The 14,221-nt window shown below is 54.1% G+C and overlaps 7 protein-coding genes across 7 annotated transcripts; 4 read left to right on the top strand and 3 right to left on the bottom strand.

Annotated features, from left to right (window-relative positions):
* Positions 1-63: 63 nt before the first annotated feature.
* E0L32_002086 (uncharacterized protein) lies at positions 64-1,620 on the top strand (the record flags this gene model as incomplete). The annotated part of the gene is made up of 4 exons (XM_031136237.1): positions 64-768; positions 816-903; positions 1,035-1,277; positions 1,346-1,620. 4 exons carry the CDS (start codon positions 64-66, stop codon positions 1,618-1,620), a joined length of 1,311 nt encoding a protein of 436 aa, XP_030989194.1.
* A 557-nt stretch (positions 1,621-2,177) lies between these two features.
* E0L32_002085 (uncharacterized protein) lies at positions 2,178-3,603 on the bottom strand (the record flags this gene model as incomplete). Its single annotated transcript, XM_031136236.1, has 5 exons — positions 2,178-2,213; positions 2,261-2,416; positions 2,474-2,521; positions 2,587-2,707; positions 2,768-3,603. 5 exons carry the CDS (start codon positions 3,601-3,603, stop codon positions 2,178-2,180), a joined length of 1,197 nt encoding a protein of 398 aa, XP_030989193.1.
* A 1,018-nt stretch (positions 3,604-4,621) lies between these two features.
* On the bottom strand, positions 4,622-6,154 carry E0L32_002084 (uncharacterized protein; the record flags this gene model as incomplete). Its single annotated transcript, XM_031136235.1, has 1 exon — positions 4,622-6,154. One exon carries the CDS (start codon positions 6,152-6,154, stop codon positions 4,622-4,624), a length of 1,533 nt encoding a protein of 510 aa, XP_030989192.1.
* A 920-nt stretch (positions 6,155-7,074) lies between these two features.
* Positions 7,075-7,572, bottom strand: E0L32_002083 (uncharacterized protein; the record flags this gene model as incomplete). The annotated part of the gene is made up of 1 exon (XM_031136234.1): positions 7,075-7,572. One exon carries the CDS (start codon positions 7,570-7,572, stop codon positions 7,075-7,077), a length of 498 nt encoding a protein of 165 aa, XP_030989191.1.
* Positions 7,573-9,470: 1,898 nt separating this feature from the next.
* On the top strand, positions 9,471-9,991 carry E0L32_002082 (uncharacterized protein; the record flags this gene model as incomplete). The annotated part of the gene is made up of 2 exons (XM_031136233.1): positions 9,471-9,558; positions 9,735-9,991. 2 exons carry the CDS (start codon positions 9,471-9,473, stop codon positions 9,989-9,991), a joined length of 345 nt encoding a protein of 114 aa, XP_030989190.1.
* A 403-nt stretch (positions 9,992-10,394) lies between these two features.
* E0L32_002081 (uncharacterized protein) lies at positions 10,395-11,291 on the top strand (the record flags this gene model as incomplete). The annotated part of the gene is made up of 1 exon (XM_031136232.1): positions 10,395-11,291. One exon carries the CDS (start codon positions 10,395-10,397, stop codon positions 11,289-11,291), a length of 897 nt encoding a protein of 298 aa, XP_030989189.1.
* A 294-nt stretch (positions 11,292-11,585) lies between these two features.
* E0L32_002080 (uncharacterized protein) lies at positions 11,586-13,215 on the top strand (the record flags this gene model as incomplete). The annotated part of the gene is made up of 3 exons (XM_031136230.1): positions 11,586-12,189; positions 12,249-12,902; positions 12,971-13,215. The coding sequence occupies 3 exons, from the start codon at positions 11,586-11,588 to the stop codon at positions 13,213-13,215; spliced, it is 1,503 nt and encodes a 500-aa protein (XP_030989188.1).
* Positions 13,216-14,221: the final 1,006 nt, after the last annotated feature.

Raw genomic sequence — 14,221 nt, 5'->3', positions numbered from 1 at the left:
AGGTGTTCAAGATGATAGCGTTCAAAGCCATCGTACACTCAAAGTGGCCTCTTGCCGAGCATTATGGCGTCCTCTCGTTCGTCCTCACCTCCTCCCTGGCTGCCCGATGGCTTCAGGAACAAGGAATACATAACAGAAACACCTTCCGACTCGTCCATATTCGAACAATCCCGGCCCATCGACACTGAAAAGAACGAGGCCCCGATAGAAGCCGGAACAAAAAGAGGCTCGGCCGTTGAAATCGACTCGCCCCCGCCGGACGGTGGCAGGGCAGCTTGGCTGCAGGCCTTGTCTGCCCATCTAGTCATCATCAATACATGGGGGACAATCAACTCCTTTGGCATCTTCCAATCATACTACATAGAGTCTCTGCCCAACTCTGCTTCTGACATTAGTTGGATTGGCTCGATGCAAGTCTTCATCTTGTTTGTGGTCGGCATCTTTACCGGCCGCTTGACGGACGCGGGATACTTCCGCACTGTCCTGGCTGTAGGCTCGGCGTTTGTAGTGCTTGGGAGCCTGATGGCATCCTTCTCCACCGCGTACTGGCAGCTGTTCCTCTCCCAGGGCATCTGCATTGGCCTTGGCATGGGTGGCCTCTTTTGTCCTGTGATGGCTGTTTTGTCGACTTACTTTAGTCGCAAAAGAAATCTGGCTATTGGCATCGCCATCAGCGGCTCGGCCACCGGAGGCATGATCTACCCAGTTATGGCACGCCAGCTCCTCTCTAAGATTGGATTTGCGTGGACTATGAGGTCGATGGCTGTGGTACAACTGACTACGCTGCTTGTCGCGAACATTTTGATGCGTTCCAGGATTCGCCCACGGCGTTCCGGACCATTGGTCGAATTGTCAGCGTTCAAGGAAACGCCATATACTTTGTTTACCATCGGCATGTTCTTTGTAAGTCATAGTGTCTCTATCCAGTGCCGGGCTATTTCATTTCTCACGCTGTCTAGAACTTTTGGGGCGTTTACTTCGCCTTTTATTAGTAAGCAGCCGATATTCTCCTTTCATGACTGCGCGGCTTACAGACGGTAGCATTGGCACTTTCAGCCGAGACGTCTTGTCTTTCCAGTACAACACTTCGGTTGATCTTCTTATGATCATGAATGGTGTAGGAGCGATCGGACGCGTTGTTCCAGGGTTTCTTGCCGATATCTATCTAGGCCCTCTCAACGTCGTCACACCAGCAGCGCTCATTTGCATGGTTCTCCTGTACTGCTGGAATGCCATCAACAGTCGAGCCGCATTGTACTGCTGGGCTGTACTCTACGGTGCGTATAATGTGACATACAACGAAAGCTTGATCACCAGATGCTAACGTTCTATACTTTACAAACAGGCATATTTGGCGCAACCGTTCAGGGCCTTTTTCCCGCCGCGCTATCTTCGCTGACAACGGATCTCCGAAAGGCTGGGACGAGAATGGGCATGGTGTACTCAATCATCAGTTTTGCAAATCTAACTGGCCCTCCCATCGCAGGCATGCTCATAAAGCAAGGGAATGGCGAGTATAAGTATGCCTTTGCATTCGGCGGCACATGTATGTGCCTTGGGACGCTCTTCCTGATTGCATGTCGAGTCTTCAAGGGAGGATTTGGCTTAGCAAAAGTTTAAGATCTTTATAAAGCATGCTTTTAAACAATTTTGTTACGCTGGGGGGCAACAGAAGGTCCCCTACAAAAAGAGCTGGAGGCGAATTGATCTTGGCCATTGTGGATAGTGTGTCATTGGATAACACTCAATCACAGTCTTAGCCAGCACAATGTTCTCTCTGTCTGATGCACTAGTGGGTCGTTTCTTTTGCAGATATTTGAATGAACGTCGTCAATCATGATAGAGATGTGGCGTGGAAACAAAGTCTCGGGAAACTCTGCGCCCATCGGGAAACTGATATCTTCGTCCCCACTGAACAAGCCCGACGACGAGATAACGCCAAATCCACGAGCCCCAAAGCCCTGGCGGGACCCAGAAATGGGAACCGAGCGAGGTAGTCACAATCTTGACGGAGATCGACTCTTGAGGAGCAGTGTTCTCTACTGAGATATACAAGACATCATAAACTCCTTGGTAATTTCTTTGTCCCTATCCCGTTCTGTAAGAATCATGTCTAAAAGTTTGTTTACATCGTGAATGACACTCTTTTCCAGGTTTCAATGAACGCCTCTACGTCGTCAAGCAGTTCCTTTGGCTTTTCCATCGGCTGGAGGCTATTAGTACAGATCGCTAGCCACAGAATCGGGAGCTTTTTACGTACCGCAAAATGACCACCTCCATCATGCTGATTGAACGAAATCAAGTTGCAGATCTTCATGGCCCAACTCTTCGGGCCGGGCACAATCTCGTTCAGAAACAAGGAATACCCGCACGGTTTCTCGATAAAAGGGAGCTTCATAGGCTGAAACCCAGTGATCTGTATTTCAAATTTAGCTTCAATGATCCCTGCATTGGGGCATGAACGTCAACTCACCACACTGAGCCTTGCAATTCTGGGGTCATCGGTCGCACGGCCCCCTAGCTATTTTTGTCCAAGTAAGCTTTTGGTCTACTCAAGATGAAGGCGAAGTGGCGGGGGAGGCCTACCGCACGATTGTGGTAGAATGACCGCGAGATCGTATCGGTGAGATAGTACAACGTCACCCCTTCGAGGATCTTTTCCAAGGGCGGATCCTCATCGGTCCATTCGAGTTTCTTCTCTCCAACCCTACACACAAATCAGCACTCAGATCACTTTGTGAAAACGATATACGTGAACACCACTTACCAGCTAAGCAGTGCCAAGGGGCTAGAGCTCAGGACCAGACCGAGTGTGGATGGCCTCGTGCCCTGCTCCAAGAAGAAGCCAAACGATGTATCGGTGAATTCATTCGCCTTCTGTAATGCCCGCTCCTCCTGTTTGTCTGTCGAATGCCCCTCTAAATCGTCCGGCGAAGGAGGCACCATCGTATTCAAATGCATGCCTTTGCACTCGTCGTGGGTCATGACGAGAATCCTGCTGATGAAGCTGCCCAGATCTCCACCCTGGACGAGATAGCCGGAGCCAAATCCCAAGCCCATCATGAGACTGTGCATGGCACTAGCAGCCACATCTATGCCGTAGTCCTTGTCGAGCGGGAGGCCTGACGAGTAGGCATAGCCTGGAAGCGAGGGCACAATGACATGGTACGGCAACTCGGCCGGGGAATATCGCTGCTTTAGCAGATCCAGGATATCCATAAACTCGCAAATGGAGCTCGGCCATCCGTGGAAGAAGGCAAGCGGGACGGCGTCGGCCCTCTCAGAGAAGAGCGCCAGGAATTGGACATCGATAGTGTTGCCCTGGGAGTCCTTGACTTCGGCCTTGAAGTTGGGGTATGAATTTATGCGGTCTTCATGCTTGCGCCAGTCGAAATCGTTTAGCCAGACATCCTTGGCATGGACCAGCCAATCCCTGGTAATGCCATAAGTGCGACCAACGCTGGTGTTCTCGTAGACGGCGGGTCCGATGGGCGAGAGCTCCAGTAGTTTCTTGAATTCCTCGAGCTTCTCGTCTGAGATGTAGGCTTTGAAAGGCCGAATGCTGAGAGTTGCAGCGGTGGGAACTCTTGCATAATCAGCCATGACGACGGTGGAGTCGGATGAGATGGAAACGAGTCTTGGGATGAGGCTTCCGAATTTGGTTGCTTGACGATTTGGTCATGTCCTCGCGATGATTGTTCATGTCCTGCATCTATCTGCAATATACAATGCTGATTTTATAGGAAACGCCTCCCTGCCTGGGAGTTTGGCCATCTTAGGCAAAACGATGTTATTCAGGACTTAAGTGCTCCTAAGTCCAGTGGTACAACCTCGGCCGGCAGAAGCCAGCTATGATTTACATTGGACCCGGCCGCCCTGATCCCAAAGCAGGAATGCTTGAACACCTCCACGTCGATAATACTGGTCTCTTCCATAGATTTCCACAGCGCGGCTGAGTGTATTCCATATATTCTTTGCACATCTTGTTGCATTGTCGAGTCCCAACTTTTTTATCTACCAAAACACAACTAGTCTGTCTGCGTCCCAGATGTGTACGGATCAGGCTGATGGTAGACAGTGATCAGTGATGAAGGCTGGTCCCCGTGAAAACAATGCCTGATTGGCTGTCGAGGCTGATCTCCATATTTCCTCCCGTCGATCAAGCTTATCTAACGACGCACTTTGCACTGTTACGCCCTGGCCTAGCCGGAGATTGCGGACATTGCCTGCACGGACTTAATTATTGCTTGCTGGCGGCATGCCCATATGGCAGGTTATGTCCGCATACGACTCAAAGCTCATGGTGAACAGCTCAATACAAGGTGAGACCCCTAAGCCTGAACTCCGGGTGCTGAAGGAAACCTTGATGCATGATTCCGTGCACATACGCCATGCCGACGAGCTGGTACATGCCTGCCCGGCCCCGTCCCGATCCGGGCCTCAGAATGGCCGGGATGTGGCATCCGCCCAGAATCCACACCTCATCGCCGGGCTGCGTGTAGATTGGCGCGGCACAAAACAAGCCCTCTGTTGTGGTCTTGGCGTATCTCACACGCAGAATATCCAACGGGCCCCATTTGGTCGAACCGACATCAGTGACTGGAGGAGCCGCCTCCCATTCCTATCTTGACTTGCCGCTGAACGCCTTAAAGAATACCGATTGAGCCTGTAGGTCGTCCGGATTTTGTGCTTCTGGGACGCTTTTGCTTTTCTTTCCTGTGCTTGCTAGCAGCGAGCGATGAAAATACCGAAATCCTCGATCCAAGCTTGAAGTCAGATCAGCACTGGCTGTTCCCGGGCTACCATGGTGGCAGATGGTCTGCCATGCTGCATCGATCTTGGGCTGTCTCGTATACGGATACCTCATATTTCGCGAGTCCGGATCATCAGTACAGAGAAAGAACTCGATTGCCTCTCTGCACATGGTCACTGGGTTTGGCAGGTCATCATCATCGCTAACGAGGACGTTGGTGACCCTGTCCACATACGCCCCAATGAGGCGGAGATGATCTCCTCGATGATCGATTTGAAGCCGGGCTGAAACTGGACCACAGGCAAGGAACCTGTCATCCATCAACAACGGATGTCTCCTGAAACCTACCCTTGTAAAATTCGGCATCCAGCTCGGGAGACAGTTATCGCATTTGCCCTGCGAGCAGTTGTCGCAAGTCACTCCATGTATCCCAGCGACACATAACGCCTTGATGCCTTCCGAAGCGGTAAGAAAGTGCCGTCCGAAGCGCCGAATGATGACGGATATTGGACTTCTGTAGTCTGGCGCCAGTTCCCCAAGAAATGCATCTGAAGACATGGCTAGGAGGGCAAAGTACCGATCTCTCGGATTGCCCACCTTGCGGTAGGAGTATCTCTGGATATTGGTGATCAGAGGTTCCCTCGTGAACTCCTGGTCGTGCTTGTAGCGCTGCGTGCAGAGGCTTAGATACGGCCAGTTCTGCATCACGGTGCCGGCATTGGTCCTGTCCGTGGTACGAAGGAGCGCAGTCATGAGTGACTTCCAGTCAAAACACTCTCGGCCCAGGAGCAGGGCAACCCGGCTAGCCAGGAAGAACTCCTGCACAACCCAGAGGCGGCCGAACCAGGGCCGCGTCAGGAGCTGGAGAAGGGCCACGCGACACTCGGCACGAGCCTCGATGGTCCAGGCCCAGTCGGTCCTGGCGCTCTTCATCACTTTCATCGCCTCAAAATCACCGTCATCAGTAGCTTCTCCGAGGTCACAGATTACCCGGGCAGCAAGAGAATAGATGTCCGCCATCATCCCGATCTGACTCTCTTTCTCTTCCAAGTCCACCTGGTTAATACAGATCGCATCAGCCCATATGAATCGCTCCACGTCCGTCTTTCTTAAGCGCGTGAGGCCAGAGAAGAGCGATTCAGTGATGGCGATGGTGCCTGATGAGGTGCTCAGGACTCTCGGCTTGTCTTCCTTGCCCCAGGCGTACGACAGGGCCTCGTAGTTCGCTGGTGAGCGACTAGGAGGGCGATCGTCCACCTCATTGGCCTTGACTCTCGTCACATAGTGCAGATTGAGCAGCGTGAAATCACCCCACAGCACGGAGCCATGGTCGACAGCTGGAAGCAAGCGGAAGACTCGAATGTATCCAAAGCGCAGAGGGCTGTACTCGTACAGAGTCATGTAGTTGAAGGGGAATCTTCACTTGGCCTAAAACTTTTGCGTCTGACTCGTGATCGTGAGAAACCGTCATTCATGCGACAATTTCGACTTGTCTCGAGGAGTCAGCTGAGGCGATTTCGGCTCGAATTTACCGTTGAATGTGCCTTGCAGTCAGCCAATGGCGGCGCAGCCATGGCAACATGTTGAGTGGCATTGTTCTAGCGCGTGCCGATTGGGAGTAGACCCAGTCATTTTCCGTGCTTCAAGACCTCGGCCATTACTTCTCCAAGCTGAGGCATCGGCCATCTCCAAGACCATCGAATAGGCCGCTTAGCAGGTAGCGATAATACCAAGAATCTGACGCTCCATGCCATGTTTCAAGCGCTCGTCACTCGGCTTGAGCGTTTTCCAAGCTGGCCTCAAGCCCAAAGCATGGAACAATCGAAGTGAGGGTCTGCCGATCTTCACAGGGCAATGTGTACACTCCCTGTTGATGTTTGTCTCTCGGTTCCACGCGGCTACCGTTCGTTCAAAAAGCCGACATCTTGTCGCTTTTTTGACTCATTTTAGCACTACCAAATGTCACACTTGGCGCAACCCATCCTTCGCCGACTCCTCATCATATCAAGATCCCTCCCAACACCAAGCTGAAAGCCAATAAAGTCATAATGCGCCTATAAACGAGCCCCGGTAGCCAATGCTTCAATAGAGACTCCAATATTCTAGTCCTTGTGATATTTCCTCACAAGGTGCCATTACCGACAACAACACATGTAAATGGCAACAATTGTGCCAATCACCGTCGCAACACCGGCAACAATACCAACTATCGCCTCGACGCTCAGCCCCGACCTGCCACTTCCCCCGCTATTCCCGCTGCTCGAAGGTGGTGTGTCGTCGTTGTTTCCAGGAGTCGGCCCTATGATCAAAGAATAGCAGTGTCAGTAACGGAAAAGGGCATCACTACTCGCTCTGCGAGGCCACACACCAGGGAACCCACCTCCAGTCACCAATGGCGACGACACATTAGTCTTGGCAGCCCCGGGCGTCGAGGTTGCCGCCGCGTACGCCTTTGTGTACGTGACGCTTTGGGTCATAACCGCCTTGAACTGGGCCTGGAAGCCACACTCAGTCCCGTAAAAGGCCATGATGCCGTTGTATGTGTCGGTGCTGTACATGCCGTCGTAGTATTTCCCCTGCTGGATGAGGCATTTGTCGGTGTTGTCGGCGATGAACTGTGGACCGTTGCAGAAACACGCCTTGTCCTTGCAGTCGGAAGCCCAGGCGGCTGAGTAGACGGTCGTGACAGCGCACTTTTGCTGATTTAAGTTGAGCCCCTTGAAACTGTCCGCATTCTGGAAGATGACTTGGAGATCACTCTTGCTGTGGACGCCAATGGACCACATAAGGATCGTGACGGCCCAGAGGTGGAGTAGCATGATATCAAGCGTCGCTCTTGGGAGTCGGCCGTGGAAGAGAACAAGATGGGGATTTCCAGCCGCGGGGAGATGAGCGCGACTTGGTGTTTCTCTTGTGGGTGCACAGGAAGAACAGCAACCTGGGCGGCAAGGGCGTTATCAAGCGAGAGCTGCGCATTGGATATGTTGTTCAGCCACCGAGACTAGCTTCGCGCTCCACCAATCCGATGTGCCCAGACCCTGTTCTTCACCTGCAGGGGGGTTTTCAGCTGTCAACCAGACATGGGATTTTGGGGTTGCAAAAATAGAGAATGGGCTGAAGAGGCGCGATGACCCAACTTTCCCAGAGGCGCTGGCTCAGTTTCAGCGCTGACCGTCCCCGAATCCGGACTCGTCCCAGGTCAGACCTCATACGGGCTTGGCGGCTCCAGCAGTTGTCGTCTTCGTCCAGAGTTGCGACTCTAGGAGAACCTATTGTTCTTCAGAAGCATCAGCTGTATTTCGCATGTGCGTATGTGCCGATACATACTGGCCCTTCATCCCTCACCGGCCTGCAGTGGTTGCTTGAGACAATGAGCTCGCTGCAGTTCGCCACTACCCATGGACACACCTGAAAGAAAGTGGGAGTGGCCTCCCAATTCTCGGCAAGATGAGGTTCTCCCCATACGATGAGGCCCTCTTCACTCGTGCCTGCGCTTCGAATGTCCGTCCTTGCTGTTTTAGCTGTAGATGGCGTCGACAGGAATATGTGCAAGTCGATCAAATCTCTAACCGAGTCACGGATAAATTCACTTGCGATCAACATGTCGCGCATTGCCGGAAAGGGCAGGGTGTCGATCCAAGTGGAATAGATGATGTTCATTTGAGACCAGGTTGGGGCGAGGCAGTCGAGCAAATATGGCATCGTGGGCAAGGTGATTGAGTGACTAGGGAATACGGCATGGTCGCAGTAATATGCGGATCCAAGGTGAGCGGCGTGTGACTGCACTACAAGGCGGTCGAGCCTGGCGTTTATCCTGTACAATCCCCGAAAGACATTGAATGTGATGAGGTGTAGTAGGTGATCTGCGGGCAGAGGGAACTATCTGTCGGATGCGCAGTCTGTCTGCTGGATCTCCGAGTTCTGGTATGGTAGCCAACCCAATCTATGCTCTTGGGTTTGTGTAATTACGATGTCACAATGGAAATTGGATGGCCAGCCCCATCCTCTCGCCAGCAGTCGACCTGGGACTGTCGCATCTTGGCTCATGACTTGGGTACAGAGCTGCCCCCTTTCTCCCGAATACGACGCCCTAGCCAACACAGACCAGTCCGGTCTCCCCAGACGGGTTGATCAGGGAGACTTACTTCGAGCTCTTTGGTTGAGCCGATTCTGGATCCTCTTTTGGTGCCTCCACTCGTCGTCCACCTCCGGCGCCGTATCGGGCTCCGACACCAAACTCATGGACAGAGGCTGCGACATGCGTATGCTCGACTTGAAGGATCAAGGGTCCGCGGAGGACAAACATGACAGCAGACAATGGGTGGTCTGTCTGAAGGTGAGGAGAAGATGTTAGATATGCGACCATAACACGTGTTGGAATTCGACCTCAAGCCGAACGAGTGGCTGGGACCGCTGTAATTACATGTAGTTCAGGAAGGCCTACGCCTTCCCAACTCTCTCCTACTCTATTCCAATCAAGCAACCATACCACCATTTCTGACAACACGGACGGCTTGGAGTTGGCATGCGTACCAAATACCCACATTAGACCTAAGATGGCCAAACTGTCACTCCAATGATCCACTACTCCTCCAGGCTAGACGAGAATGGTCAAATTGTCGCCTTAATGTCACAGCACGAAAGGTAAGCTCTGCTTTCTACAGCGAGGAATGCCCCGGCGAGGACACTGACATTGCCAACACTTACCTTTTCAGTAATGCTCGACAACCACTCCATCGACGCCGTCTACATCGCACTGCCTCCCGCCTTACACTACGAATGGGTTCTGAAGGCTATCGATGAAGGTAAGCACGTCTTGTTGGAGAAGCCCGCTGTCGTCAACACTACTGAAGCCGAGGCCCTATTTAGATCGCCACTGTTGCAAGGGCCCAAAGCTCCGGTGGTTTTGGAAGCTATCCACTTTCGGTTCCAGCCGACGTGGTGTTACTTTGCCTCATTGGTTGATCGCGCAAACTTGCAGAGCATCACTTGCACGACAACATTGCCATTATATATTATATGATACCTCGGGAGAGAATCCGTTTCGACGACGAGCTTGGCGGCGGTAAGATGCTTGGTTTGGGAACATGCTCCATGTACGTGCTACGGTACCTCGCTGGCGCGGAGCCAGAAGAGTGCATCGAGTGCAAGATCCGGACCCGCCTCCTCCCCACGAGCTTTGTGACGAAGCCGCCGGTCTTTCCTTCCGCTTTCCCGGCGCAATGTGACATCCGTTAGACCTTTTGAGGTTACATTAATTCTGAAGACGAAAGATGTACACGGGAAAGGTCGTCGTATTAGTTTAGATCGATCACAACTTGGCTTTCGCTTCAGACAACCGCTCTATGAGAACAGATCAACGTTGCCAGGCCAGCCCAGAGCCCAAACATCCTACCATCTCCATGCTGGAGGGTCCGGGAGGTCGAGGTACCTGCCTGCATGGATAAATTCAAATAGAATAGAAGTCTGCGCAGTAATTATCCAACGGAACCTCGAAGCGTGACTCGCGGGGCTGAGATGTGTGGGTCTTCGGCCCCACGGCCATGACATAACTTGACTTCGCCTTATCTCTGACTGAAGATGCGCATGGCCATCAAACCCCTCTCCCGGACTCTTGTTCCCTCATCATCACTCTGTCGAAATGCGCAAGTTCTTCTCGCGTGCCACAGGCTCAGGGCCATCCTCAACAAGGCACTCGAGTAGGAGCAGCAGCATTGGTGGACAGACATGGAGCAGCGCCATCCCCGATGCCGCCTGTCCGCCGTCACCAGCGCCATCATACCACACCATTGACCCATCTCTACCTGACGCAATCAAGACCGAGACATCGGTTCTGGCACAAGCGGAGAAAGGCCCGTTACATGATCAGAAAACCCAGGAAGCGTCCCCCCCAACACGGCCCGCTCAAGCTAGGTCTTCGGGACCCACGGGATTCTCAGTGCTCTACGCAGCGGCGGTTCACGGACACCTAGGGACAGTCAAACTACTCCTTGGAGAAGGAGGCGTAGATCTGGAGGGGCGCACCAAGGCTGGTGCTACACCACTCATAGGAGCATGCTCTGGTGATAACGCTCCGGTGGTCAAGCTATTACTTGACCACGGCGCCGACATCGCTACTAAGGACAGGAGTGGGTGGACGCCCATTGGCGCAGCGGCGAGCAACGGGCGCCTCGAGATCGTACGGTTGCTCCTGGACAGGGGCGCAGACCCCAACCCTCAGATGAGGGGAGGATGGACGCCTTTGCATCTGGCAGCGAGGAAAGGGCATGCTGAGGTCGTGGACCTGTTGATGAGCAGAGGAGCGGACTCTACGCATTACAATTTTGAGGGCGAGACGCCATTGCATGTCGCGGCGATGACGGGGCAGACGGAGGTCGTCAGGGCACTGCTGAAGCACGGGGCGCGCATAACTGCGCTGGATAAGAGGAACCAGACGCCAATAGACCTTGCCTCTCCCAAGGGTCATTGGGATGCCGTCGAGTTGTTGATGGCTGAAAGGGAGAGGCAAGCTGGCAGGGCCAAGGGAAAGAAGAGCTAGGAATAGCGTGTTATGTCCAGGGGCAGTAGACAATTCAAGGAATAGAGCAGCCTGTTCTCCAGGAAACAGATGATTGGCGGGAAAAGCGTGTGTCGTCCGAGTTCGGGGGTTCAACCGAGCGCCGAGCACCGAGCAAGAACCCGGATCTGATAAGATTGATAAGCTCACTGCAACCCCGGATGCATCTTACAAAGGTTTGCATCTCGCTTCAGACTTCTTCTCTCTACTGCCTCCTCCAGCTATCGAACTTTCCCGTATATCCATAAGAATCTGCCGGACGCACTGCATGCAACCATGAGCCCGGAGGACCACCCCGATGCCATCACCACAGTGCCGGAGCCGGCAGAGGTTGAACTAGGCGCAATGCCAAGGCCATCGGCCGCCAGGAAAGATCCCGACACGGATCCTTTTCTCGTGGAGTTTGATCCGACCTACGACGCCGAGAACCCACTCGACTGGCCCAAAGGGCGCAAGTGGATGGTGACCGATGTCCTCTCTGCCACCGGCTTCAACCGCATCATGGTTTCGACAATCATGGCGCCCGCCCTGTCGACCATCGCCGACGAGCTCAGCATGAGCCCCACCGAGGCGGCCATGTCCCTGTCTATCTATCTCCTGGCGACTGCCTTTGGTCCTCTATTCATCGGGCCTCTCTCGGAAATTTACGGCCGGACTGTCATCCTCCACGGCTCCAACGTCTGGTTTCTTGTCTGGAATATTGTCTGCGGATTTGCCAAGACCAAAGAGACGCTCATCGCATCTCGCTTCCTCGCTGGCTTCGGCGCCAGCGCCATTTATGCGCTGGCCGGTGGCGTGCTAGGCGATGTTTGGAGACCTGAGCAGCGCGGCCGATCCTTGGGAATGTACCTCCTTATTCCTCTGCTTGGTGCCGCAGTCGGTAAGCCCATCCTACCTACCAGCCTCTGCCCCCGTCTCACACGCGCTGCATCCGCGCAGGGCCCATCATCGGCGGCTTCATGGCCGGCCGCACCACCTGGCGGTGGATGTTCTGGGCCACCTCCATCTTCCAGGGCGCCATGATCGCTGTATCCTTCCTCAGCTTCCGCGAGACCTACGCTCCGCTCATCCTGCGCCGGCGCGCCGAGCGCCTGCGCGAACAGCACAGCGAGCCACGGTACCACACGCTGGCCGAGCGGCGCGACAGGGGCCACTCGAGGCCCGGGGCAGTGCTAGCACTTGCGTTGTCGCGGCCGGTGCGCCTACTGCTTCGGCACCCAATCATACAGGTCTCGGCATTGCTGTCAGGCTTTGACTATGGTATCATGTATGTCACTCTGTCAACTTTTTCGGAGATCTGGACGCGACAGTACGGGCAGTCGGTCGAGATCAGTGGACTGCACTACATCGGAGTCTCGCTGGGCGAGGTCGTGGCGTCGCTGGTTGGGGGACGAGTGATGGATTGCTTGTACAAGCGCAAGGCCCTTGATCCGCAACCCGAGTCGCGCTTGCCAGTCGTCATCCCTGCCTTTACGGTGGCGTGGGCCGGTGTGCTGATGTACGGATGGACTGCGCAGTATAGGTTGTCCTGGCTGGTCGTTGATCTTGGTGTCTTTATCATGATGTTTGGGATGCAGCTGGGCGGCATGCCCAGTAAGTGACGCCTCTGAACCTTTTTTTTTTTCTCTTTTGGCTCGGTACGGAAGCTGACGCACACGAAGCGACTGCATATGTGATTGATGCATACGGGGAGCACACAAGCAGTGCCATGGCCTCCCAGCAATTTGTCAGAAGTCTCATGGCGTTTTGCTTTCCCTTATTCGCCCCGAGTCTCTACGACACACTGGGATACGGCTGGGGCAACAGCGTCATGGCATTTGCAGGCTTCGCACTGGCTGTTCCCATCCCCCTATATCTATACAGATACGGGCCCAGCTTGAGGGCTCGGGCGAAGTCGACCTACTGAGCAGCCCACAGTGGCACGAGGTTGCTGTGTATGCGCTTATCTCGTTCCACCCTGCAAGCCAGCGAGTGGCAACCACTGGTAACTAATCATTGTAGGTAGGCCACTGGCAATTCCCCGCACGCCACACGGTGGCTGTTGTTCATTCACCTTGGGCCGGGAGACACTGTCGACAATGCGTACTAAACATGAAGGCTGAAGCCGCCACGGGGCTGATCCATCTGTATCCGTAGGGATTTCGCTTTCGGCCTTTGCCCAAGCGATTCCCTAGCCTCTTTTTTCCCCCTCTATTTCTTTCTGGCTACTGTACTTTTTTTTTTCATTGACGCGTGCCGGGACCCGTAGCCGTAGTTAGCCCAGGGTGAAAGACAGCTCTTGATTGGGTTCCCAAAGGACGCGATGATCCGCACCGGGGAAGCCGTGATTTGCAGCAATAGTGGTGTGGATCCGCCGCGACTAGGGAGGCACTGGGCGGCGGTGCTTTGCAAAGGAGCAAGCCAGTGCTGACATGCCGATCTGCACCAGTATTCAATCTAGCGAGAGCTCTTGCTGGGGAACATTTGTGTGGCAGATTCTGCTTAACCCTTTCGAGGACAAGTCCGCTCCCACAACCGGGGCCCAGACTCTCTCGGCATGCAACGCTGCAAAAGTGATTTTTGACAGCTTCAGTGGCCGGGTGGGGGAAATGACAGGCTCGAGGGAGATTCAGTACAGGGACAAGTGGTTGTCAGACGTGCCAACGGTTGGCTGACCGCGCCCGGTGTGTGTGGGAGGAAAGTTGGTGGTCGGTCCGCCACCAGACATCTCGCCTCGTCCCGAAGGACAGACGAATCTTCTCGAGAAGGGAACAAACAGGCCTGCCGTCGGTATCTCCCTCTCTGGCGGCACCCATAGAGCAATGGCCCCCACTGCTGTGAGAGTGCAGTCGCCTTCAGGAACGCACACACCACACCGAGGCAGGTGGCGTGCGAGGCAGCCCATCCGCAGTAAGGAGTAGCACGGAGGACGG

The sequence above is a fragment of the Thyridium curvatum genome, assembly GCF_004353045.1.
Source record: "Thyridium curvatum strain D216 chromosome Unknown NODE_8_length_716436_cov_74.480370, whole genome shotgun sequence".
NCBI lineage: Eukaryota > Fungi > Ascomycota > Sordariomycetes > Thyridiales > Thyridiaceae > Thyridium > Thyridium curvatum.
The sequence above is the reverse complement of the archived record's forward strand: the minus strand, read 5'-3'. Positions and strand labels throughout refer to the sequence as shown.